Genomic DNA, 25,960 nt, shown 5'->3' on the forward strand with positions numbered 1-25,960 from the left:
TTTGGTTTCATGTTTGTTTTACATGCTGACATATAGTGGATGACTTTGAGAAATTGACTTCCAAACTAATCCACCTCTGGCCAAGTTTTATTACTCTTTCTCTCAAATACATCCTTATCACCTTCTCCCAGGTTTTCTTTAGATTTTCCCTACACACTGACTATAACATCAACTGTTCTACATCTACTAACCCACAACCATTCTTTCATTTTGACTATTACAATAAAGTTTTGTGTTTTGCACACATTTCCCCATACTGTCCAGATACTTTATCTTCCTCTGACGTTATCAGATCTAAACTTGTTATAAGACTCACATTACATATCCACTATATCATTCTCATATAATTTCTTTTCATGCAACATATATCTTCAACCTTCACAGGCCACATTTCACTTCACTTGAATAAAATTTAAATAACTGAAATTCACATTTGTAATTAATAAAATAAAATACATAGTTTTTTAGTTTTAAAAAAAATACAGGTTTTACATAAGTTGGAGAAATGAGTTAATGTTTATTTAAATAAAAAGATGTTCAATTTTGTGTGCTTTTTATGCTATGTGAATTGTATTTTTTCTTTTTTAACGAATTTTATCAAATTTGATCATGTGGTAGGCACTTTCATTCATTCTTTAAATGTGACCAAACCAATGAAATCTCCTGTTCTACACAAATCTCCCTACAGAAACATAAAACAGTTGCCATTTTGATTTTTTGATGCTTCATGAATTTAATTTTTTTTTGTTTAATGCAAACATGTTATCTTATTTCAGTACCAATACTTACTTTGGTATAATCTGCCGCAGTGAAATCTCTGTCTTGATTTAAAATCTCTTTTAACCTCTCTTTAACACTGCATTGAAAAAAATAACATTGGTTTTAGAATTGACATTTATATCGCACATTATTTTCTGTAAATAAAGTAATTGTAATCAAGACTTGTTAAAAATATACTTAACCAATTAAATTTAGCTAACATGTGGAATAAAATAAAATAATTTTCAGCACACTCACATGCAACACTTTATCATTGATTAGGCAAAAAAGTTAAAAAAAAAAAAAAAAAAAATACTCAACTAAAATGATCCTCTTAATCACAAATAATAAAATTTAAAAATAAACAAACATTGAATATAAGTTGATGATTTGGATAATTTAACAATGGGTTAGAATTTTACAATAACATTTTAAACAAACAAACTGAAAAAAATAATCTAACAATTTATAAATGAAATGTTAATTTTGTAGTTTGAGGGAGAAAATTCTGGATTTATTATTGATGTTGGCTATTACTTCAAACAACTTATCGAATATACAGAGAAAAGTCAGTTACATTCTTTAAGTTGGATCTAAATAGTGTTGCATCTGAGAAATCGATATTTTATTCTAACTAACCAGTGATTTACATATATTTTCAGTTTGTGCTCTTTACATTAAAAAAAGAAATTCAAATTGATTTTATCGGTTACATATTTTATTCAACCTGATAATTCTATCAAAAGCAAACACTTTGCAAGACTCACTGTTTATTTTCATTTGATAATTAACAGAGATGATTATCCAGTGAGAATGCTGTTTTGTTACAAATGGAAAGTTAAAAATGTTATCTATACTCACTGAAAATTTTTTCTTTTATATATTTTACTTTTCTGTTCAAATGTTTATTATACATAAACTTATTCATAATTACCTTACTATTATTTTGTTATTCATCAATGAGGAGCTTCTTTTGATTTTAAATAAATAATATACTTAAATTAGAATTTTTTTTTTTCCTTCATGGTTTCAAGTAATTTAATACACCCACCATTTGACAAAGATGTCTTATCTCAAAATATATTATGGAACACAATCACACACATTAGATCACCGTGTAGAAGTTTTGTTGCAATATTTTTGATCCATAATGAGGGTATGGTCCATCATAGTTGGAAGATTCTATTTATAAATGATGCTGCTAGGAACTGATGAATCAAATTAATTCACATTCTGCTACCAACCAATCAAAAACCAGAATTGCTCCATAAAAATTAAACCTTTTCTTTAGCAACCTTGCATATGTTTCTTTGTGTCAACATGGGAAGAATCTTTTGCTCTGTGGCTACACAAATTATAAAGTTAAGAATCTGAACAAAAGAACTGTCTACTAAGAACCAGTCACCTCCAGAACATGTATAAAACAACTAACCATCGGAAACTGTTCTGCTAACTGACTGTTAATTCGGTGTCGCCCCTCCCACCCCCACCCCGTGCTGATAAGGAGATTGTATTTAACTTTATGTCGTGGATGTAGCTATATTTATGAAAGTGAGATTAAACACATTTTTCTTTTAACATTTCAGATATAGTCAAGTATATTTACAATACTTTCTGTTGTAATGATTAAAAAATAACATTTTCCAAGCATATTGATGTATATATTGGAAATTGCTAGAGTTATTCATCCCTGCGTTAAATATGGTTTTCATATACAAAAGTGAAAATAAATTGCTTTGAAGCAACATTAATTAGAAAAAATAAACATTAATTAGTAAAAATAAATTGCTTTGAAGCAACATTAATTAGAAATCCTGAACTTTCATCTTTAAAGTGGGAATTCATCAATTGCATTAAAAAGAGAAAAAAAAATTAAGATTATTTATTTAAAAATGAAATGTTAAAGATTTGTGAAAACCTGTTTTACTGAAAGTGTCACATTCATTTGTTTTTAAAACAAACAGGAATTAAAGCACAACACATAAAAGCAACAGCAAACGTCCTGAGCAAAATCGTCTAAATATACAAATCATTACCCACCAGAAAATACCAACAAAACAGAAGCATCGGAAACAAACAAAAAATCATAGATATGTTTATAATACACACATTTTAATAGGTTATTTTTTTCACTTTCACAATTTTAATCTATTTTGCAAAACCTGTTTGATAAATTTTGATTTATACTATGAAACTATATAATACAAAGCAAAGTACATTCAGAATACAACGAAAAGCTTCTAAATAAACAGATCTATGTTTTTATTGATTCTTATAGATGAACAATAAAACAAATGTATTCATACAGTAGCTAAATAAAAAAAAAAAAGGGAAAGATTTATATTAAAAAAAGGAATGCACTAATTCACCCATAGCATGATCATCATCATATTTGGTTTAATGTCGCTATTTACTTGCTTCCCCATTTTGAAGGCGAGGAAAATCCAGCTCCCCGAAAAAAGCATTCTGGATTGAAATAAAAAAATTGTCTCACTCTAGAAGGATTTCTATTTCACTAAATGAGGGCAGAAAAGCTAAAATGTAGCATCAGAACAAATACTACACTTTGCTCCTCACCAAAAAGCCCTGTTTTACATGTTGGCATACATAAGAAATTAACTTCTAAATAAAACTCTAGCCAAATCTCTACTTATCCGTCTTCCTCTCAAACCCATCTTTATCATTTGCTAATCTAATTTACTATATTTTTATCACAATTATTATCATCATAATTATTATTATTATCATCATAATTATTATTATTATCATTATTGTGTTTGTCAGTAAAAGTATCATAAATTTATGTGCATGTGTTCTTTTCAAGAACAAATAAGTTGATATATATTGCATCAAATAAGAAAATGTTAATTTTTTTTTTTTTTTTTGCTTATCTTCTATTTGTGATCTTTTATAAAAGGTACTGAGGAAGAGGGTGGAGTTTACATTGACCAAAATGTGAAAATAACACTCAAGATGAGTACAGTGGTCTGAATAATTGAAATAAGAATTATCAATCATCATCTAAAATATTCAGAAACACAAAAGAAAGTTTTTACAAAAAAATACTTAAAGAAAACAAAGAAATGTATTGCTATTAGAGGCAGTCAGTTCATAGCAGTTTCAATGCTAAATGCATTGAAAGCATCTTAAGAGTGGATCTGTTGTTTTTTAACAATGGAAATGGGTGGCATAAAATTGAAAAAAAAAATACATTATTAAAGGAAAACATTTTAAAAATTATTAAGGCTTGAGCATTTTACCAATACATAGCTCTCTAATGGGTGGAAAAAAAATGTATAAAAAGATAACTTTATTGTGATATTATTGAAATACCTACTTTAAAAAATATCAGAAAAGTCATGTCCACAAATGGCCAATGGAGGTAAGTCTGACACACTTTGAAATTATATATATATTACAAAATTAATAAAAAGAAAGTTATCTAAAATCATAAAATTGAATTGAATAAATTTAATGGTTATGTTAGTTAAAACTGTTTCTTTTTGACTTCTGCTTAGTGAAATTTTACCCAGTCTGGCTGGTGTATACCAAGATACCAAGGAAAAGTCCCTTCTGATTAATACTTATGTAATTCGAGTTTGATTTTAAAACTCTACATAAACTAGTCCTTACTTTGAGAATATATTTTAAAAGTTAGCATTAAAAAATAGTATTTACATTTTTTAAAAATATCTTGTAATCAAAGTTTGCTGTTTAATATTGATTAATATAAAAGAAAATATTTTCATGTAAACTTAAAACATTTCAATGTAAAGAGTAAAAAATATATCTTGATTACAGAATATTAAAAAAAAATTAATGTAAAGATTATAAAAAATGTTTTTATTACAAGATATTAAAAAATCATTTAAAAATGAAAACTATTTTATATTTAAACATTTTCAAAATATTTTTTATTATATCAAACCATTCTAAAAAATAAAAAATTTCAAAGTAAAGAGTAAAAAAATATATTATCATTATGTAGACAATAGAGACGACTGATGAAACAGATCAGAAAAAAATGGAACCCCGGTCATTATCTGGTGTTATAAATACAATGCTGATCTTGAACTCAACAGACTTTAACATGGTGCTACGAACAGGATCTATTTTTATGGGATTTATTTCTACAGGATTAATTTTTACAGGATTATTTTTCTTACTGAAATTTGAATAGTAATGGCATCAGGACAACACAATGATAAACATTACTTGCAGCAGATGATAAATTTACAAAAAGAAAGCAATGAGTTTCGCACTGACAGAGAAAATGTATCAAACCGGACACACACTAAAATAACAGACAAACCTATGATTGAGCACGGTTACACCGGGACTAGACATTATTCATCGACACATGGACCCGGTATAAACAAATGTGCAGCTTAACTGATCCTGTGGAAATATGCAACAAGTTAAGAACGGTTTGCTCAAATGAGATAAACAGATTTTTGTTTGACCTAGTAGAGCCCAAAGCTCTCCATATAGCAACAGAAGAACAGCTCCTACAGCATGACATTGTAGTTAAAGGTCTTCATCAAGAGGTGCACAGACATAGATTTCACGACCCAAGACAGCACGAAGGGGAGAGTTCCTGCACAGTTTTTAGCAAAGCTTCGGTCTCAAGCAAGGTTTTGCAATTTTACTGTCCACTGTCCTAACAAAAGCTGTCAGCAGACAAACTATTCAGAGGGCATGAATTGCAAATACAGAATACTAGTGCTAGATCTTGGCTGAAGTTAATATTTTAACAACAGTGGAACAAAAATTTCACAGATTGGTTAGTCTAGGGACAATGGATACTTTGACTCCTCATTTGCAAAGCAACCTAAATGAGCGTTCGACATTTGGCTCAATGAGGTTTGAGAAGAAACCGTCTCTGGGGGGGAGGTACTCAGAACCCCTCGAAATAAACTGTGTGACAGGTGTGGAAGGACATCACACCCCAATGGGCTAAAAGGGTGGAAGAACTGTCCGGCAAGAGAACTCAGATGGCATAATTGTGGATTACTGGACACTTATGAAAAGTGTGTCAAAAACTAGAGAGGTTGGCAATGGAGTCAACAAGTGATTCAACATGAAACCAGTCAAAAATACTTAGCAGCAGAGGAGGAAGATCAGTGTTTTGTGAACAAAAACAGAAATTTTCAGCGATACCACATCTTGCATAGAACAGGGGTAGATTCAAAAGAAGTCCCCCTCCCCCAAACTGTCACCCTCTATAAAAGTCAAAGTATCTTTGATACCGGAGTCCCATGCCGAATTTGGGTGCACCTTAGATAAGGGGACTTGCCGTTGAATAAGACGATATTCAAGCTGTTGCAGATACTGGTGCACAAATATGTTCGAATGGCCCTGAAATACTGGAAGTATTGAGATGCACTAGCGATGTGCTAATATCAACTATGCAAAGGTATGTGAAATCACGGACGAATTACTACATGCCAACCTCAAATAATGAGATAGCACCATGTGGATGTCCCCAAAAAGAAACGGGCCTGAACAAACCTACTAAGATCTCATTTACCCCTATTGGAAATAATAGGGAACATTTGGAACATGGTTGTGAGAGCATTTTAAATCAAGTGAATTAAATATCTGTCGGTATCAACTGTTACAAGTGATGTCAGGGAGATCACCGGATATAATGTTCGACCTGGGAACAAAACCATCAGCTGTGCACACACCCACTTCTGTCCCTCATCATTGGAAAAAGAAGGTGAAGGAAAACTTAAATAGGGATGTTGTATTGGGCATCGTTGAGCCAGTATTAGCAGGCACACCTATGGTCTGGTGGTCGAGATTCATGGTCACACCAAAGAAGAGTGGATCACCAAGAAGGATGGTGGACCTACAAAAATTGAATGTCGCAACGATGAGGGAAACCCATCACACTCCTTCCCATTTAATCAAATGTCTATTGTGCCTGACTGAATCAAGAAAACAGTTCTAGATGCATAGAACGAATATCACAGTTTACTGCTCTCCCCAACGGCTCGAGATGGAGTCGTTATTGATACCTAAGAGCACCCCAAGATTCCCATGCCTCTGGAGATGGGTACTCTCACCGGTTCGATGACATTATGGTAGGCGTGCCTTGAAATACTCGTTGCATCAATGATACACTTCTCTGGGATAAAAGTGCAAAATCTGCTTTCTGGCACACAGTGGAATATATCACCTATTGCAGTAGAAATGGAATCGTCTTCAATCCCAATAATTTTCAATTTGCAAACAACGACGTTGAATTTGCTAGTTTTTTAATAACTGCTGATGGCGTAAAGCCAAACAAAAAAATTATTGAAGTCATTCTCAACTTCCTGATGCCAACAAACATTGTGAGATTGTGGTTTAGACTGGTTAACCTGGTATCATACGCATTTTCACAGGCTGATATCATGTCCCCCTTTTGAGAATTGTTGCACACGAAGGACTGCAAATTCTATTGGGATGCTACCCATAACAAACTTTTTGAAGAGTCAAAAAAAAAAACGTAGTTCAGAAAATCGAGGAGAGGTCAAAACATTTGAGATGACCAGGGCAACTTAACTCTTAACATACTATAGTAAGTTTGGCATCGAGTATTTTCTATTTCAGAAATATTGCCAATGCCCAGCAGAATTAGGACCTAACTATGGTAAGGACCGTTGGAAAATGATTTTCGCTGGATTTCATTTTATGAAGGATGCAGAATCTCACTACTCCCTCATGGCATTGATATACAGATTAGAATCTTGTAGGATGTTCATTTTGGGGTGCTCAAATTTATTGGTTACAGTGGACCACCAGCTACTGGTAAAAATATTCTCAGATCAGGTCCTGGAAAACATAAAGAACCCTCGCTTGTTTTCTTTCAAAGAACAACCGTTACTGTACAGGTTCTGGATTAAGCTCGTTCCTAGAAAACTTAATGCTGCTCCAGATTGCACATCCAAATACCCAGCACCATCAAGACATAGCAGATTAAATACCACTGATACTACTCAGCAGATCGAGGAGCCATCCAAGCATCAATCACAGCTGCATATGTGTATGACCTCAAATTGCAAGCTATAACTTGAGATAGAATCATAGCAGCTGTGGCCACTGACAAAGAATGCCAAACAGTAATGACAAATATACGAGATGGGTTCCCGAAGTCACAACATGAACTGCCACTAAAAGTCCAGCAATTCTGGTTGATGGCAGACCAACTATATTATTTGGAAGGGATACCCATAAAAGGGGATAAAATTCTGATACCAAAGCAACTTAAAGCTGAAAGATTAGAGGTACTGCACTCCACCCATCAAAGGGTGAATGGGATGTTAGCTAATGCTAGACAACAATTATTTTGGCCAGTCTAGATATTAGTATCCGGCAAACAAAGGCACGATGTTGAAAATGCAATTTGAGTACTCTGTTCCAACTAATAGAACCATTAATGCCACCATCCCATTCCAAAAGACTGTCACAGACCTACTGGATATACATGGGAAGAGTTACATGATATATGTGGATAGATACTCCAGCTGGACTGAGGTTGTCCCGTTACCATCAGGGAAGGCTGCAGCATTATGCGATGCATAGAGTTGTTGGTTCTGCACATATGATGCACTGGAGGAGATATCCAATGGAGAGCCATCATTCGACTCATTGAAGTATAAATTGTTTCTGGGAGACTGGGGCATAAAGAGACGTATATCATCTGCACATTATCCCTAAAGTAATGGCCAAGCCGAACTGGCCATAAAAACAACCAAAAGAATGCTTATGGATTGCATTGATGACTATGGCCACCTATGCCATGATCGGGCAGCACGGATGGTGATGATACATAGAAACACATCCCTCAGGACCTCGGATTATCACCAGCTGAAATATCATATAGTCGAAAAATAAGGAATCATCTCCCTATACTTTGCGAAAAACACTGAATTCACAAGCGTTGAGTAGAAATCAAAGAATTGAGAGAAAGGATGATGGCAAAAAGGCATGTGCTAAACAAAGAACAGTACAACATGCACAGCTGTCCACTCCAGCAGCTTTAGGTCAGCGAATCCGTTTAGGTGCAGAATAAAAAGGGACTATATCTGCAACAATGAACAAAAATGGAGAGAGTTGTTAATACCATGGATAATAGGTAATACCAGATATGGTTGGATGAAAGTGGCAGGATCACACTACACAATCATCGTTTCCTCCAGAAAATCCGACCTATCGTAGATTATTTGCCTGTACAACCATCCTCTCACCCACCTCCCCAAAGGCCAAGAATGGAGGACAGCATGTACATAACATACATGACGGATGTGGAAAAGACGGATGATGATGTGGTGATGGCAGACGACACATTCGACACATATGGAGATGGATAACCAAGACCCGATCAAGCAAAAACTAATGAGCCCAATCCCACAACGCAGCATAAGACTAACACGATCACCAAGACCACTACCTCCACAAATCTCACAACCACACAGAACTTTCCTGGCAAGTGACCACAAAACACCGGTATTGCTGTCATAAGGTGTGTATGTGGGGGGGGGGGCATATGAAAAATGGGGACGACTGATGAGACGGATCAAAAAAAAGCGGAACACTGGTTGTCATATGGTGTTATAACTACAACACTGATTTCGGACTCAAGAGACTTTTAAGTCCACTTTACATGGCGCAATGAACAGGATCTATTTTGATGGAATTTATTTTTACAGGATCATTTTTCTTACTGAAATTTGTATAGTAATGGCATCAGGACAACATCTTACCACATTCTAGCCGGCTTAGGGTAGGATTGAAGCACAGTGGATAGAGACGTTAAATCTCTACGGTTTCAGGTGAGAATTGTTTGAAGATAGTGGTTTCAATCCTACCCAAAGCCAGCCAGAGGCTTACTTGGCCAAACCATGGTGAGACGACAACAACTATGGAAGGCAGTAATTACTGAGAATGCAAACTCAGCATTCCTATCCCATCGTGGTTTACCACCTGATGAAGGCCAGAGGAATAGTTGACTGAAACATTGGGAAACAACAACTGGAAGATGGGATAATAGTCCGCAAATAAACAAATAAATAAATGTATAAACTGGAATTATGTAATTATTAATCAAAAGGAATTTTCCTTAGTATATACTGGCAAGACTTCCATTAAACAAAATGCAGAAGTCAAAATAAAACAATTTTATTTCACATAACCAATTTATTTTTATATTTTTTAGATATTTGAAATTCAAACATTTTGTATTAAACAAGCTTCTAGTTAAGGATAAAAATTGCATCTTGCATTGAACGCTAAAATTCAAATTGTGAATTCAACAAATATGTTATCTTCTTTATTTGTGCAAGTGAAATTCAAATTAAAAAAAGAGATAGTATTTTAACAGGATTGATCACACGTGAAAATGCAGAAAAATTGTTTTTAATTCAGATAAAATAAAGAATTTCTTTAAATATTTAATCATCTAAATTCATTTTTTTTAAATATCAGATTGAATTATATCAAGTTGTAATGAAAGTTACATTGTTTTTTAAAGCTCAATAAAATATTAATAAAATACAATATCAAATTTATATTATTGCTAACATAGTTCACATTCTTTTCAATGGCCCTTTTTCATCTATCTATAGGATTTAATGCCAAATTAGTACAATTCCTTGTTTTTAGAACTGAAAAAGGAAAATAACTAATTTTAGTATAATGCTTGGCATAACCCTTTATTCTGATAATATTAGGCATTACATTGCACAACAGACTAAATATCTCAAAGAAACACTATACCTGGGAAATTATACATTGCCTGTCATATTCTCTGGATGTTGCACCAACAGATTATCATATCTTTAGGTTTTAAAATCATTAGACTTACTTTTTAAATGAATTAGTTTTCTTTTTACGTTTCTGAATTTTGGAGATGAAGATTGATTATTCATCATATTTGGATTCTTCAAACTACTATTCTTATCTTTAGTGCTAATTTTCACAACATTTTGGTCGATGTAACCTCTGCCCTTCTACAAGTGTTTCTTGTTAAACTTAGTGAATCTCGAATGGAACCCTTTATTTAATCCATGCTTTCATTCCATCAGCCATGAATGGGTAGAAGTCCACACGGACGTGTGGTATAATGGATAGACTACTTGGTAAAATTCAGTTTTAAATTTACACTTTTGGATATTGAAGGTTCATTCCTCAGCGCAAATGACACTCAAAATACAATTGTGAATTCTCCCCAGTCATGACTGACGGAACAAGAGCACGCTACCCCACTGGATTGAATAAAACGTTCCATTCCATGCAGATTCCAGAGTTCAACAAAAAGATTCTTACATTTAATGAGGTCGACCTAAAGATGGTCAGAGGTTACATAAATTAAAAAGTGAAAATAACATTCAAGATGAGAACAGTAATCTGAAGACTCGAAACAAAACAAATTTCCTTTGTTTAGTTTAAAACCAATGAATTTTCTGAATGTAGGAGTAAAAGGCATTTTAATAGATGGAAAAAGGTCCTAAAAAAAACAGTGACTATATCAACGATTAAATAAAATTGATATTGTGATATTTCATGCATGACAAATGTTTCTGTTTTTTTTCTTATTTTACAAAAAATGTCAATGACAAAACCAAAAACGAATAACTTTTCATCTAATAACAAAGACGGATAAATTGATTATGAAAATATTCTGGAGAAAATGGGACAAAGAAAAACAAAAGCAAGTGTTGTTGCCGCAACTGGATATTATGCGTGACCAGAGGGAAATTGGGCACACTAGGGATTTGTCAAAACAGAGAGAAAAAAAAGGGGGTAAAATATTTTTCTTTTTTTAAATCAAGAAAAACTTGGAAGCGATTTCTTTAGGAGTGCAATACTGGGTGTTGATATGACTATGATTGCTGCTTCTGATGGCATGTCGAAGATTGGTTGGAAAACTTTAAAAGCAAGGAGTTGTGAAGGACAACAAAACCTGCAATCACAAACCACAGCAAAACCAATGACTTCTCATCCATTTGCAATCATGCAGCATCAAAACATGATAACTATACTCACATTTCCTCTTAAAGGATAAAAACAGTTTAGAGTATTTGTTTTGTTTGTTTTTTAATGCATACCAATATTTTATGAAAATATACCAACTCTTTTTTTTTAAGTTTCAATTTAAAGTATTTTTTCATTTATCACACCTATAAAAATGGTAATTTGGATTTTTAGGTGATTATTTAAAATTTAGCAGTTTTCTGGGCTGGAATAAGTAATTTTTGCTAATAAATTGTAGTAAAGTATGTTATTATATTGTCAATAACATGGTACAGCAATAACAATGAAAATTTCCTAGTTAGAAGTAAAGTTTGATCTGTCAGCTTAAATGCTATTTGGGTCTGACTTTTAAAATCTGACAAGATGTTAGATTACAAAACATCATCTTAAAATATATATATATTATTCCTTAATTGGAATTTATTTTGAGATGAGCATTATATGTTAATTTTATTTTTATTTCGGACTATTAGTCTCATCTTTTATTAGTTGTTGTTTTTTTTTAATCTTTTTATATCATCTTAAAAGTTCTGAAAACAGAAATTTAATGACAATTCTTTTTAGAATGCTATAAGTCTATATACTAAATTGTCTAACTATATGAAGCATGGACTATAGTTAGTGCAGATGATAGAGGGCTTACCAATCTATAATACAGAAGACACTCCTTATACTATAAAACTACTCTTATACACAAAACTATGCATTAATCAATTTTAAAATTACCAAAAATCAGAATCATCAAAATCTATTTCCAATTTTCATAATCTATTATATTAATAAAATGAAGTTGAATTTCCCCTCTAAATCCACACACCATAGGACTATAAATATAATCCTACAAGTGTTACATATAATTTCAATATGATTGAGCTTCCTGCCAATAACTGATATGTGTTTCCAGAAATTAAGAGTCACTTTCATTTGATTGGCCCACACCTAAAATATTTTACAGATATTTTTTTATAGTTAGGTCACTCTTTTATATTCAATCCTGGGCAATCCTCATTTTAAAAATTCCAAAATATATATTGTTACTATTAAAAACAACTAAATAACTTTTTTTTTATTTTATAATTTTATTCTTGTTTAAGTAGATTTTAAAAGCAGTTTTTATAACTGTATAATTTTGTTCTTGTCTAAATAGATTTTTTAAAAATTCTTATTTTAAAAATGTATTTCGATTTTAAATCAGTTTTTGCTCATCATATTGATTACCAAACTTTCTCAGCACGTCAGTGACATGTTAACATAGAATTACAAAAATTATTGCTTCATAAACTAAGGCTAAAAGGTCTCTCTTTAGATAGTTAATATAGGAGTTATGAAACATTAATGAGTGACTTTTAAAAAAGCTGTGCAACTTGAAGTATTAACTCACTTATTAAAGTCACTCATTAATGTTTCATAACTCCTATATTAACTATGTATTAATGTTTCATAACTCCTATATTAACTATCTAAAGATATATTAAATATATATCCTATATTAACTCCTATATTAACTATCTAAAGATATATTAAATATATATCCTATATTAACTATCTAAAGATATATTAAATATTTATTAATAAAACTTTATAGAAATCTTGGCATCTTTTATCATATAAACAAAATGAAAGAAAAAAAAAGCTGTGCAACTTGAAGTATTAACTCACTTATTTTCTTTCATTTTGTTTATATGATAAAAGATGCCAAGATTTCTATAAAGTTTTATTAATAAATATTTAATATATCATCAAGTTATTTCTACTTCTAACAACCAGATTTGAGAAACATAGATCAATTTAAAAAAAAAAAAGCAAAAGCATTTTTATTCATTCTGTATAAAAAAGTGAGAAATATCCACCATTTATCTATATAAACTATTTAGACGCTTGTTCAAACTCCCTCTCCCTTTATGAAAAAACAAAAATAAAGAAAAATGATATTGTGATGGAAAGAAAAATTTTTACACCAAAAATCATGTAAATTGATCAAATAATTTATTTTTTATTATTTTTATAAACAAAATTATTTTTAAGCAAAGTTGAGTTTTTCCAACTTCCCTCTACATGTTAAGAATGGCTTTCTAAAATTTTACAAAATTTGGATTATTTAGAGTTATTTCCTTGTTCCTTTCGATTGTTTTCAAGATGATGTCACAAATCATTTAGCCATAAAATTTTATTTCCTTATTTAAAAATAAAACAACTTGTTAAATTTATGATTTTTGGTGTACGATATTCACGGTGTACATCATACAGATGTTTATTTAGTTTTGTTTTTTCACAAGAGGGAAATGGGATTTCTAGACAAGCACTAACTTTTCATGTAAGAGACATTACTAAACCAATAGTGTATTCAAAAAAGCCTTGGCTATATAAAATTCTTTATGTGAATATAAACACTGTTCAAAAGAAATATATAACTGCTATTAGTCTACAATTCAGGGCTCTGGAATTGCTAGTCTAACCTCTAGAGCACAACTCCTGAAATTTGGAAAAATCCAGCTGACTCTAGTCTAAGAAATTTTGATCCAACTAGTAATCTTCATATATAATATTTTGATTGCAGAAATTCCCCTCCAAACCAAAGTACCGTAGGTTTGCAACAACAGATGCCACATACAAATTTATTATGTTTAGACTATTAGCCACTATCTTATGTAACTTTAGAACAAAATTTTAGGCACATTTAGTCGTTATGATAAAATTCTATATTTAATCCTAGGAGCAACATCATCACAATTGTGAGCAACATCATCACAATCATCTTTAGAGGAAGTAGTTTCTATTTTTCCCTCTAAATATCAAGTTCTCCTACCGCCCCCAGTCAACATCGGGAGGAAATATACACATTATACATATATTGTGTTTGCACCCTTCGTTACTGGATCATAAACTCATAGACATAACATAACCTTTCTCTTTTCTGATTCAAAAATAATAAAATCTATCCAGACTAATTCCACTCATTCTAATTGGCTAAGCTCTGACCATTCCTATATTCCGGATTAACAGTATTCACATGCTAAACGAACGCTAATGTGCCATTCAAATATTGCATTGCAATGATACCTACTTTTATCTTCTGACTAAATTGGTGCATTCATTTCCTTAGATTTTACGGTATCACTAATATCTACATCAGTTTATATTTCCTCTCTCTCTCTCTCTCTCCCTCCTTAGCTCTTCCTGTATATATTCTTTCCAACTCTCTTTCTCGCTCGCTTTTTACATTTCTTTTTATGCCAAAGAAAAAAACAACAAACATTTATTTCCTCTCTCTCTCTCCCTCTCCCTCTCTCTCGTTTTGTACATTTCTTTTTATGCTGGAAAAAATTTTTTTTCCGGCATCAACATTATCTACAACAGTTTCTATTTCCTCACTCTCTCGCTCACTTTGTACATTTCTTTTTATGCAGAAAAAAAAACCCCATAAATTTTATGGTATCAACACTACCTACAACAGTTTTTATTTCTTCTCTCTTGTGCTCTCTCACTTTATATATTTCGATTTATGCCGAAAAAACCCAAACATTTTACGGCGTCAACATTATCTATAAGATTTATTTCCTTGCTTGCTCTCTCTCTCTCTCTCTTGCTCACTTTGTACATTTCTTTTTATGCCAAGAAAAAACATACATTTTACAGCGTCAACACTATATACAACAGTTCTTATTTCCTCTCTCTCTCGTTTTTTACATTTCTTCTTATGCTGAAAAAAAAAACCATTTTCTGGTGTCAACACTATCTACAACAGTTTTTATTCTTCTCTCTCTCTCTCTCTCTCTCTCTCTCTCTCTCTCTCTCTCTCTCTCAATATATTCTTCCCAACTCTCATTCTCTCTCTCTCTCTCTCTCACTCTTCTCTCACTCCGATTATTATAGGAGATTAAGATAACAGTCCACATATAAATAAATACATAACAATTTTCTTTATTAATTAACTTAGGTATATTTTTCTTTAAGGAAAAAAAAATGTTTTCCACATTAATTCCTTCTTACTAAAAAATGGACTTTTTTTTGGAGTGAGGGGAGTTCCATTTACACAAACTGAGCCACAGCAATGTGTGGCCGGGTACGGCTAGTGATATATAAAGCAAAGCTCTCTGTATGTGTGCCGTAGCATCGACGTTAAATAGTTGATCAAAAACCAAACTAATCACAGACTTTGAAGTGATTCGAAGTCATAATTACTGTCAGTTCTTTTTTAAAACACATCATTCAAAATAAAAAGTATGTAAAAATAGTATTAAAAACACTGTTCCAACATTTTTAGTGTTTCCTTTTAGCCAAACAAATAGTTATTTACACGTTCAATCATACATATTTAACTTATTGTATACTTTGAAAAGAAAACATACTTTTTTTAATTAAAAAATTGGATGAAATATATTTGATAAATTAGACTTTTTAGCTTGTTGACTTAGAATGGGTGCTTTATGCCAAACTGATGTTGTAATATGGTTAAATTTGTGCTTATTTTTGCATTAAATACTAATCACTATTGACCACTATTAATCCCTATTAATCCCTAACTGTGCATCAAACAGATGCCATAGTATTTAGTTATCATAATAAAGGTTAATACAAAATTTCAGCCAGATTAGCCCAGTAATTTCCAAGAAAAGTTGGAATGAACAGACAAACAGACAGACTAAATGAAATATAATATAGATGTTCACCAATATATTTTTTATTATAATAAGAATTTTTATTTTATAGTTGTGCTTCTTTATTTATTTTAGACAAACTATTTTAAATATTTGCAGACAAATAAAAAAAAAACCATGGCCAAACTTATTTAATTAGGATGAAAAACAAAATATGTTTGTTAGAATGCACAAGGGTGCATAAAGTGTTCACCTACAATTCCAATATTTTTATACCATGGGTTTGAATCTCATACTAAACAATTGTTTTGTTTTTTGTTTTTGCCATAACATTCCAGTTATTTCCTTATCGATATTGATCATCATCATAAATCTGATTAAAAATGGATGAAAAATATTTAATAAATATTCTTAACTTCTAATCTTGGTTAAAAAAATCAGAAAAGTTAAAACCTGGGTACTTCAGTTAATATCATTCATGTTATTGATAACGTTTTGGTTTTGAAAAGGAACTATAAATTCAATGGGTTATTTTTTATGAACAAAACATAAAAAATTTGATCAAAAAATAAATTGATACACAAGAAAAATACTCAAATAAAAAATATAAAATTGCTTCACTTTTTTTTTTCAGAAAAACCATCATTACTTATTGATTACACAAACAGTTTGATATTTGCTTCATTCTTGCGTTTTATAATTTTCTCTCCCTCACTTTGAATCAGAATATTCACAAGCTCAGACTTCTAAAGCACTGAATTAGCTTTAATTCTAAACCTCCAGAGCTCTGCCATGATTAACTTGAAATAATGACAATTATAGTCAATTTATTTCAGATATATCAGAGATACATTCTCAACAATCAATCTGACAGCAACTTTGTTGCTGTCAGGCTGAAGTGTTATTTTGTTAAGTCCTAGAAGCTCCACTCACCCAGACTTTACCTCTCTTTGATAATGAGTTAGTTTATCACTAATGCTTCTCAAGCATTTTTTGAAGGCCAGAGTGTACAAATCCAAGTACACTAGCTTTTCAATTTAATACCTGGCCTTGTGTCTAATCTGGAGAGGTAAACAAAATAATGGGTATAATCCTTAATTTGGTTACATGTTTTTAGCTTTTAGCTTTTAAAATTCTAAAGCATGAGTCGCTACTGCTCTTCAGCTATTTTCAAATGCTTTTTGTCATAATCAGTTATCTTTTCAGAATTTTGAACTGAAGACTTTATCTGCTGGGATAAAGTCTTCAGTTATCATTCTGTATTTCATGCCTTTTTCTTCCTGAGATTTTTAAGGATTGAGCCAACAACCTCCATGTGGAATACATTTAAAATATTTTAATCTTCAACTGAGCATATGGGCTAGTGGATAAGAGTGTTGGTTAACAAATATTTTAAAGTGAATTGTATAGAGATGTGTGTTCAATCCATGAAGGACTTCAGGGAAAATTTTTTTTTAAAGGTATGGAATATATACATAGGTATCACAAAGCAGCCTAAAATTTAGTGTGCAAAAGTTGATAAATACAGTAAAATTCTTTATTAATTTTAACTTGCGATAATTCATTTATTTTGGGGTTATTTTGATGAAATTTATATGCAAACAAAATTTAAGATTTTCTTTTTCTAAATGTACAATTCATTCTCTTGTATTGTTAACATTTTATTTTCCAGGTTACTAATTCATTTGAATTAGTCAAACTACTATTCTTATCTTGAACGTTATTTTCATGTTTTAACTGATGTAATATCAGACTTTCTTCAGGTGTGCCTTGTCGAACTCAATATTTCTGTTAAACACTGAAATCTACAAAGAATTTCGAATGGAACACTTTATTTAATCCACAAGAGGTACTATGTTCTCATTCTGTCAACCATCATCGGGCAAAAGTTTTGAGCAATTGTATTCTAAAAGAATATTCACCCATACTGAGGATGGAACGTTCAACCTCAAAAAAGGTGTCACTTACAACTTTGTTAGTTAAGACTTTTATCTGGTCATATTGTTCGTCCGTCAGAATGACATGGACCATCTGATCATCCTGTAGAGTGAGGTGGTAGTGGGGGGGGGTCATTATTGGTGAGTGCGGAGATAGCTTATAAGCCTAATCTTTGCTTGAAAAGTTCTACTACAGTGAAAACAGGTAATGGTAGCAGATGTCGAGGGTTTCAAAACATTGTCCTTTCTGCGTTTCTTTGCAGCAACTTTTTGGTTACTTTCATATTTGCGGGCACCGTCATGAACAGCGGCCTGCCACTTGGCACTATCTAAAGCTGTCTGCTCCCATGATGGCAGATCAATGTTGAAGGCCTTCAGAGTGTCTTTAAATCATTTTCTCTGGCTGCCATGGGAGCGCTTGCCATGTTAGAGCTCAGCAAACAAAAACTTCTTGCCAGTCTGTAGTCTGGCATGCGGGCTACATGACCAGGCCAACGAAGCTGAACCTTCATCAACATAGTGGAGATGCTTGGGAGCCCAGCACGAGTGAGGACTTCTGTGTCTGGTATCCTTTCCTGCCAGCCTATGTCAAGCAGTTTCCTCAGTCTGGTGGTGTGGAAGTGATTTAATTTTCTAGCGTGCAATTGGCAGACATTCCATGACTCAAATCCATAGAGTAGGGTGGTGAGTATGACAACTTTATAGACTTTGATCTTTGTCATGGAGGTGATGCCTCTTCTGTCCCATATATTCTTGTGGAGGCAGGGCTTGCTTTAGTGAGTCTAGTGTTGATTTCATCGTCAATGACTACTTGGTCGTGGCTAACAGAACGAGAGCATGCAATATCTGTGGATTAAATAATGGATTCCTAAGTTAGAAAGATTCCTGAGGTTGACAAGATACATGTGAAGAAGGTCGGAGGTTTCATCAGCTGAAACCTTGTGCAAATAACTCAAAATGAGAACAGTAACCCAAACGATCCAAATAATCTAAATTACAAAATCTTCATCTCAAAAATTCAAAAACTTTCAAGCTAAGTTACTGTTTACAGTGATTGGCAATTTATTTTTTTGATTGCACTTGATATAGTATATCTCTAATCATATATAAACGTTTTCATTTGAAAGAATATATGAATATGGTGAATCATATAAGGTTTTAAATTATATGTCACAAAAAAAAAATCAAGTTGAAAACCTGAGCAAATTAATTTTTTATGTTTGCCTAAATACCAAATAATATTTCTGTCTGTTTTTACATGGTCAAAATTTCAATTTTTTTTATTGCTTTACTACTGAAAGAGATATATACCTTACCTTCTACTATGCTATTAATCATATTAAGAAAATTCAATATGTTAGCTGTTGAAATGAATCTTATATGAGCAGTCAAAGTTGCACTTTTGTGTCAATTTTGTAGATTTCTTTTTTAGAAGTAATGAGATTTTACCCAAATATTTAAGTTGGTTTAATTACTGTTTTCATTATGATTAGTGTTCATTTACTACAGGATGACGTTTCTGAATTTTTGAGATGAGGATTAATTATTCATATTATTTGGATTCTTTGAACTACTATTCTCATTTTCAGTGCCATTTCCACGTTTCAGTTAATGTAACCTCCAACCTTCTTCAGGTGTATCTTATCAAACTCTGGAATTCGGATGAAATTTCGAACAGACCCCTGTAGCATGCATTCCATCAGTCATGACTGGATAAAGGTGCAGTGGTTAGAATACTTGGAAAAAATCAATTGTAAAAGTGGTATTCTCCTGAAGGTTGAAGGTTCAATTATAAGTGTGGGCGATTGAAAAATACAATTGTGAATTACTTAGGGCCTCTACCCAGTCATAGTTGACGAAACAAGAGCATGTTATTCCCGTGAAGTAAATAAAGGGTTCCATTCGAAATTATGTCCAAATTTCCGAGTTCGAAAGAAACATTTCCGAGTTTGACAAGATACACCTGAAGAAGGCTGGAGGTTACATTGTCCGAAATGTTGTGAAAAATGACACTCAAGATGAGAACAGTAGTTTAAAGAATACAAATAATATGCACAAGATGACATTACATTTTAAAGGATTCTTCACTTGTTCAAAGCTAAACTATGTATTTCTGTTATACACTGTGGAAATTGCCTTCTGAACAAAAATAGTACTGGAGACAGAAAATTGTCTAATTTCCAACAAATTTTGAACAGCCATAATTTGTTGGCTAATTGTGATATCAAAATAAATTTAGTGTTAGTTTTACAAAGATATATATGCCTATATTAAGTTTTTTTTTTAGATATAATGACGATAAAATTTGGATTTAGGATACCTAATATAAGAAGAGTTTACCTAGGTGGATTAAAAAAGTATTGAATTATTTAGATTCTTCAGATTACTATTCTCATCTCGAGTGGCATTTTCACAACGTTTGTAACTTCTAGCTTTTTTCAGAGTGTATACAGTAGGAATCGGAAGTGTTTCTGTCAAACACGTGAATCTGGACGGAATTTTGAATGGAACTCTTTATTTACTTCACAGGGGTAGCATGCTCTTGTTTCATCAGCCATGACTTGATAGAGGTCCTAAGTAATTTGCAATTGTATTTTTTGACTGAAACGTTGTGAAACTGACACTCAAAATGAGAATAGTAGTCTGAAGAATCCAAATAATACAAATAACCAATTCTCATCTCAAAAATTCAGAAGCATAAAAACTATTGAGTTGAAAATTTTCTGAAATTTATCAACTATGAGAAAAGAGAACTAAGGTAAGCAAATGAATACACCATTTGAAATGTATGTACAACAACCATGATTAGAATAATTATAACTCTTTAAAACGTGAATAAAATAGACAAAGATTAAAAGGTATTTTTGAAGGCTTACAATGCAGGAATGTACAGTCGTTATGAGCAGATAAATAAATAAATGAATAATAAATAATTCAATAACTTTGTTTTATATTATTTTTTATATTTATTTATTTATCTACCTGATTTTTTTTTTTTTTTTTTTAACTGTGGATGGTATTTATTCCAAAGGTCCTTTCGGGTCATAACCCATCATCAGTGGAAAAATAAATCATCTCTCTCAGCTGTAAATTGTAAAGTGGTTGTCTTGTTTAGATTTTAAATCCAAACGCTCAAAGATCAATTAATTCCGTTAAATGCTCAAGGGAAATAATTCTTTTTTTTTTTAATTTTATTTTAAATTCAAACGCTCAAAGTTTAATTAATTCAGAGGAAGTAATTCTATTTTTTACTTGTCTACAGGTTTTCTGATCAAAGGGAAGTAATTCATATTCTGTTTAAATGCTTATAACTGGTTGTTTGTAAGATTTTAATTCAAATTTCTGTTTAATATGGTTATAATTGGCTGCTGTTTTTTTAAATGTTCTTGTAAGCATATAGATGCTCTAGAGCTTCGCTTCAATGATTATGTAAATGGTTAATGGAGAATTTTTCCCACCCTTATCTATAGATATATGATCATGGGGAAAGTAATTCTAAATTCTGTTTAAATATGGTTAGAAACCATTCCATGCCATACTTCTTAGACGTAAAGATTGTTTTGGAAAAAAAATGCTACAAAATTTGGTGCTACTGCAGTATGATGTATTTCAAGTAAAAACATTATTATGTATTTATATGTCATGTCAAAATTAATATAAATTCCAAAAATTTATAAAAATGATACAATAGATGTGCTAGATCTATTTTTGTCCCCAAAAAATCATAGATATTAATAGCCGGATATTTTCTATTTGGAAATGGTGAATTAAATGTGGCATCCATGTTCCTGTTTTAAAAGTACTTTAATGATAAGTGCTCGAATGAGCTTAAAGCACCAGTTCCCAGAAATAAATACCTTCAACAAACCAGATAAGCAGCAAAATCCCACCCCTACAGTGTAGAGATCCCTAGATGCCAAAAATCCTTCTACACAAATAGCTTCTTTCCTCAAACTGTTACACTTCCAGGCCCCTGCTTCCTTGACTGTACTGACATGCAGAATTAGAAGAGCAATGTGAACAGACATCTTGCTGCCCAACTCCCTACATAATATCCCTGCAAATCTGGTCCCAAATATTGTAAAAAAAAAAAGTTGCAATATTTCTTTTGAAAGACATGACATGATAACTCAGTTTTGCTAAAATCAAGGCAATAAAATATTGGCAATAGTTACACGCTATTTACCGTCCTTTACAACTCTCCGGTGTATTTTTAACCAAATATTTTATTTTCACTAACTTTCGTCCAAAAATGTTTTCTTTAATAAATTTTTTCTACCTTATAGTTTTTCATAATTTTTGGATATATTCATTATTGTAACATAACAATTAAGCAGAGACAATTGGTTTGCCTTGAAATTCAATATTTAAAATTTTGAATTTCCCTATTATAATGTAGTCGCGCCCCTGAATTTTAAGACCTCTTCCATGTTAAAATGATAAAACTATATTTCGATAAATTTTACTTTTACTTGTAATTATTTTTCCACCAAATCATTTTTTGTAATATTTGGGATTTATACTAATTTTGACATGCTGTGTAAGTACATAATAGTGTTTTTACCTGAAATGCATTTATTTGAAATCCCATTATACAATAAAAGCATCTGAAATTTATCTATAAAAATCTTACACAATCGTAAATCAAATAATTTGGAATTTAACTCAAATAAAAAATATTTTGTGATTGATATAAAAAGATGACTCATCAAAAACCTTTTAGCTATTCAAGGAATATAAAGTTACATAATGAATATTTCTAAGATTCATAAAAATATTTAAAAAGGAATCACCATGAATAGTAAATTCTTTTGTACAAACAATACAAATAAAAAAAACTGGAATTTTATATGAACAGCAGAATACATTAGATATGAAACGCTAAGGAATGTTATTCATTTCAGAAAAAAAATTTGATACTGATCCAGAATTTGACCCAAGATTGCGTTAGCATCTTCTGACAGTTTATGATAAGCAACTGGAAAAGTTGCCAGAAAAGGCTGACACAAACACTTCCAGACAATAAATTGAAAATGCTGAAAACAGAATTTTAACACAAGATAAAACTTACCCAAAGTTTAATTATATGAAAGAAATAGTTTTACTTTTTTAAAGAAAAGTATATAAAAAATTATTTTTCTTTTAAACAAATGTTTCAAATAAATATTCTTGCTTTTTTTTAAGATGAAAACATGATCAACTGTGAACGAAACTCGAAAGTTTTTCTTTTATCAAAACTATCTAAATTTTTTGCTTTTTTTTTGCAAGAAAAGTGTTGTTGTTTTTTGTTTCTATTAAAAAAACATCACCTGCTTACAGCTGATTGGTTGCTTTTCCAAGCAGTTTACCATAAACTACTGAAAAATGCCGACACTACCTTGGGTCAGGTTTTGGATCAGTACCAAATATTTCATCAGGCTATTAATTTAATCAATTTGGCAGTAATATGTTTTATACTTTTTAAACTAATTTTTGTATTTTTGTGCTGGTGTCAAACTGTTCACATGTATATACTAGAGCTCATATGCTTAATATATATGGAAGGAATAAATGGATGAATAAATATATTTAATGAAAATCATTAATTAATAGATGGGGTGCAGCTTAAGGTAAGAAAATATTATTACTATGATTGGAACATGATTGCATTTGTGTAGCTATTTGTCATATTTTTTTTAATTATACACAAACACTTCACTCTTAAGAAAATTTAAATAGTTTTCAATGAAACATTCCTAAACAAAAATTATCAGCACAACACAATCTCAACTAAATTTTACAATAAAACATTCAGAAATCATATCTTGCTATTTTAATGCTAAAATTATAAACCAAAAATGAAATGAGTCTAATACTTCAAGAAATTTATATGCTAAAAAGGAAAATATATAAAGCAAAAACATTTGCCTAACCCTAACCAGGCACAATTAGTCCTGAACACATTTTCAGGCACAACTAGACCTTCAAATGCAGCTAGACACAACCTAACCCTTTCAAACACAGGCAGCCTACACGGCTAGACACAGCTAGACACTGCTAGTCTCCCACTACACGGCTAGATACCACTAACCCCCCCCCCCACTACACGGTTAGATACCACTAGCTCCACTACACGGCTAGACACTGCTAGCCCCCCCCCTCACTATACGGCTAGACATCGTTAGCCCAACCCCCTCCCACGTGGCTATACACAGCTAGCTACCACTACACAACAACACTTCTAAAAAAAGTCGGACTTGAATTATAACTTAATACTCTCAATAACTTAACAATACACATCTTAAAAGTCTGACTCAAATCTTATTTTAATCTCTCCATTTCACGTTGACGACACTTTTCAAAAAGTTAAATCCGAATTGTATTTTAATCTCTTCATTTCATGATGACACTTCTCATAAAGTCCAACCTGAATTTATTTAACTTTCCATTTCACAACAACGACAATTTTCCTAAATCCAACTCTTACTTCGGTCGCATCAACTTTTCATTTATGAAATTGCTTGTAATCTCATTAGGAAATCTTATGCATGACTTTTTACATTCGTCTTGTTCTCTTTGCTGTCAACCACTTAACTGCTGTCCTTCCACTTTAGGTCTTTTTACATCTTTTTAGGACAGCTAATTCATTGACATGCAAATTAATGCATGTCAAACTACAATAAGTATCCTCACTAAAAATTAACAAAACTTAATTTCATATTTTGTTAATTCATCATTCATTATTACTTGATTAAATAACAAACTGAAGTATTTTCTTCTGTTTTATGGAGTTTCTGCTTTTATCAATGATGGATCGACAAAATAAAATAAAAGAAAATTTATTTTTTATTAACATTCTACTCAACTATGTGGAGATTCCATAGCAAACTCTTTCATATGTAATATATTGATGTTGGCATTCTGTGGATGTTCAGTGTAAACGAAGATGCCTTGATATTATTGTAGCTGTTTTGTAAAAACCGCAAAAGTATTTATCTAAGCTAGCAGGGATGCCCGGCATAGCCCGGTTTTAAAGTACATTTAAATATGATATTTAAATTCTTGCAGATTTCGTATATATTATTATAGAGTTAATGTTCTATCGATTTTTATGTATTATAAAGTTGCGATTTCAAAAATAAAAAAAATATATCCTTATGACTTGAGTGCATCAGCTTGAATCAAAATCGAAACCAAAACTTATGAAAAAAAAAAAAAATATATATATATATATATATGTATATATATATATATATATATGCATATATATATATATATGTATATATATGTATATATATATATATATATATATGTATATATATATATATATGTATATATATGTATATATATATATATATATATATGTATATATATATATATGTATATATATATATATGTATATATATATATATATATATATGTATATATATATATATGTATATATATATATGTATATATATATATATATATATGTATATATGTATATATATATATATATATATGTATATATGTATATATATATATATATATATATATATGTATATATATATATGTATATATATATATATGTATATATATATATGTATATATATATATATATATATATGTATATATATATATGTATATATATATATGTATATATATATGTATATATATATATGTATA

At 31.1% G+C, this 25,960-nt stretch overlaps 1 protein-coding gene across 27 annotated transcripts in view; it reads right to left on the reverse strand.

The window, feature by feature from the left end:
* Window positions 1-25,960, reverse strand: part of LOC145297875 (inositol hexakisphosphate and diphosphoinositol-pentakisphosphate kinase 2-like) — a 375,735-nt gene that overhangs the window by 137,682 nt on the left and 212,093 nt on the right. For all 27 annotated transcript variants that reach the window (XM_080144282.1, XM_080144206.1, XM_080144210.1 and 24 more), the window contains one exon: window positions 790-856. In XM_080144282.1, the coding sequence (XP_080000408.1) occupies window positions 790-856 (67 nt within the window). The remainder of the gene's footprint in view (window positions 1-789; window positions 857-25,960) is intronic.

This window comes from Euprymna scolopes, chromosome 2, assembly GCF_053919585.1.
Source record: "Euprymna scolopes isolate OS-2025 chromosome 2, ASM5391958v1, whole genome shotgun sequence".
Classification (NCBI taxonomy): domain Eukaryota; kingdom Metazoa; phylum Mollusca; class Cephalopoda; order Sepiida; family Sepiolidae; genus Euprymna; species Euprymna scolopes.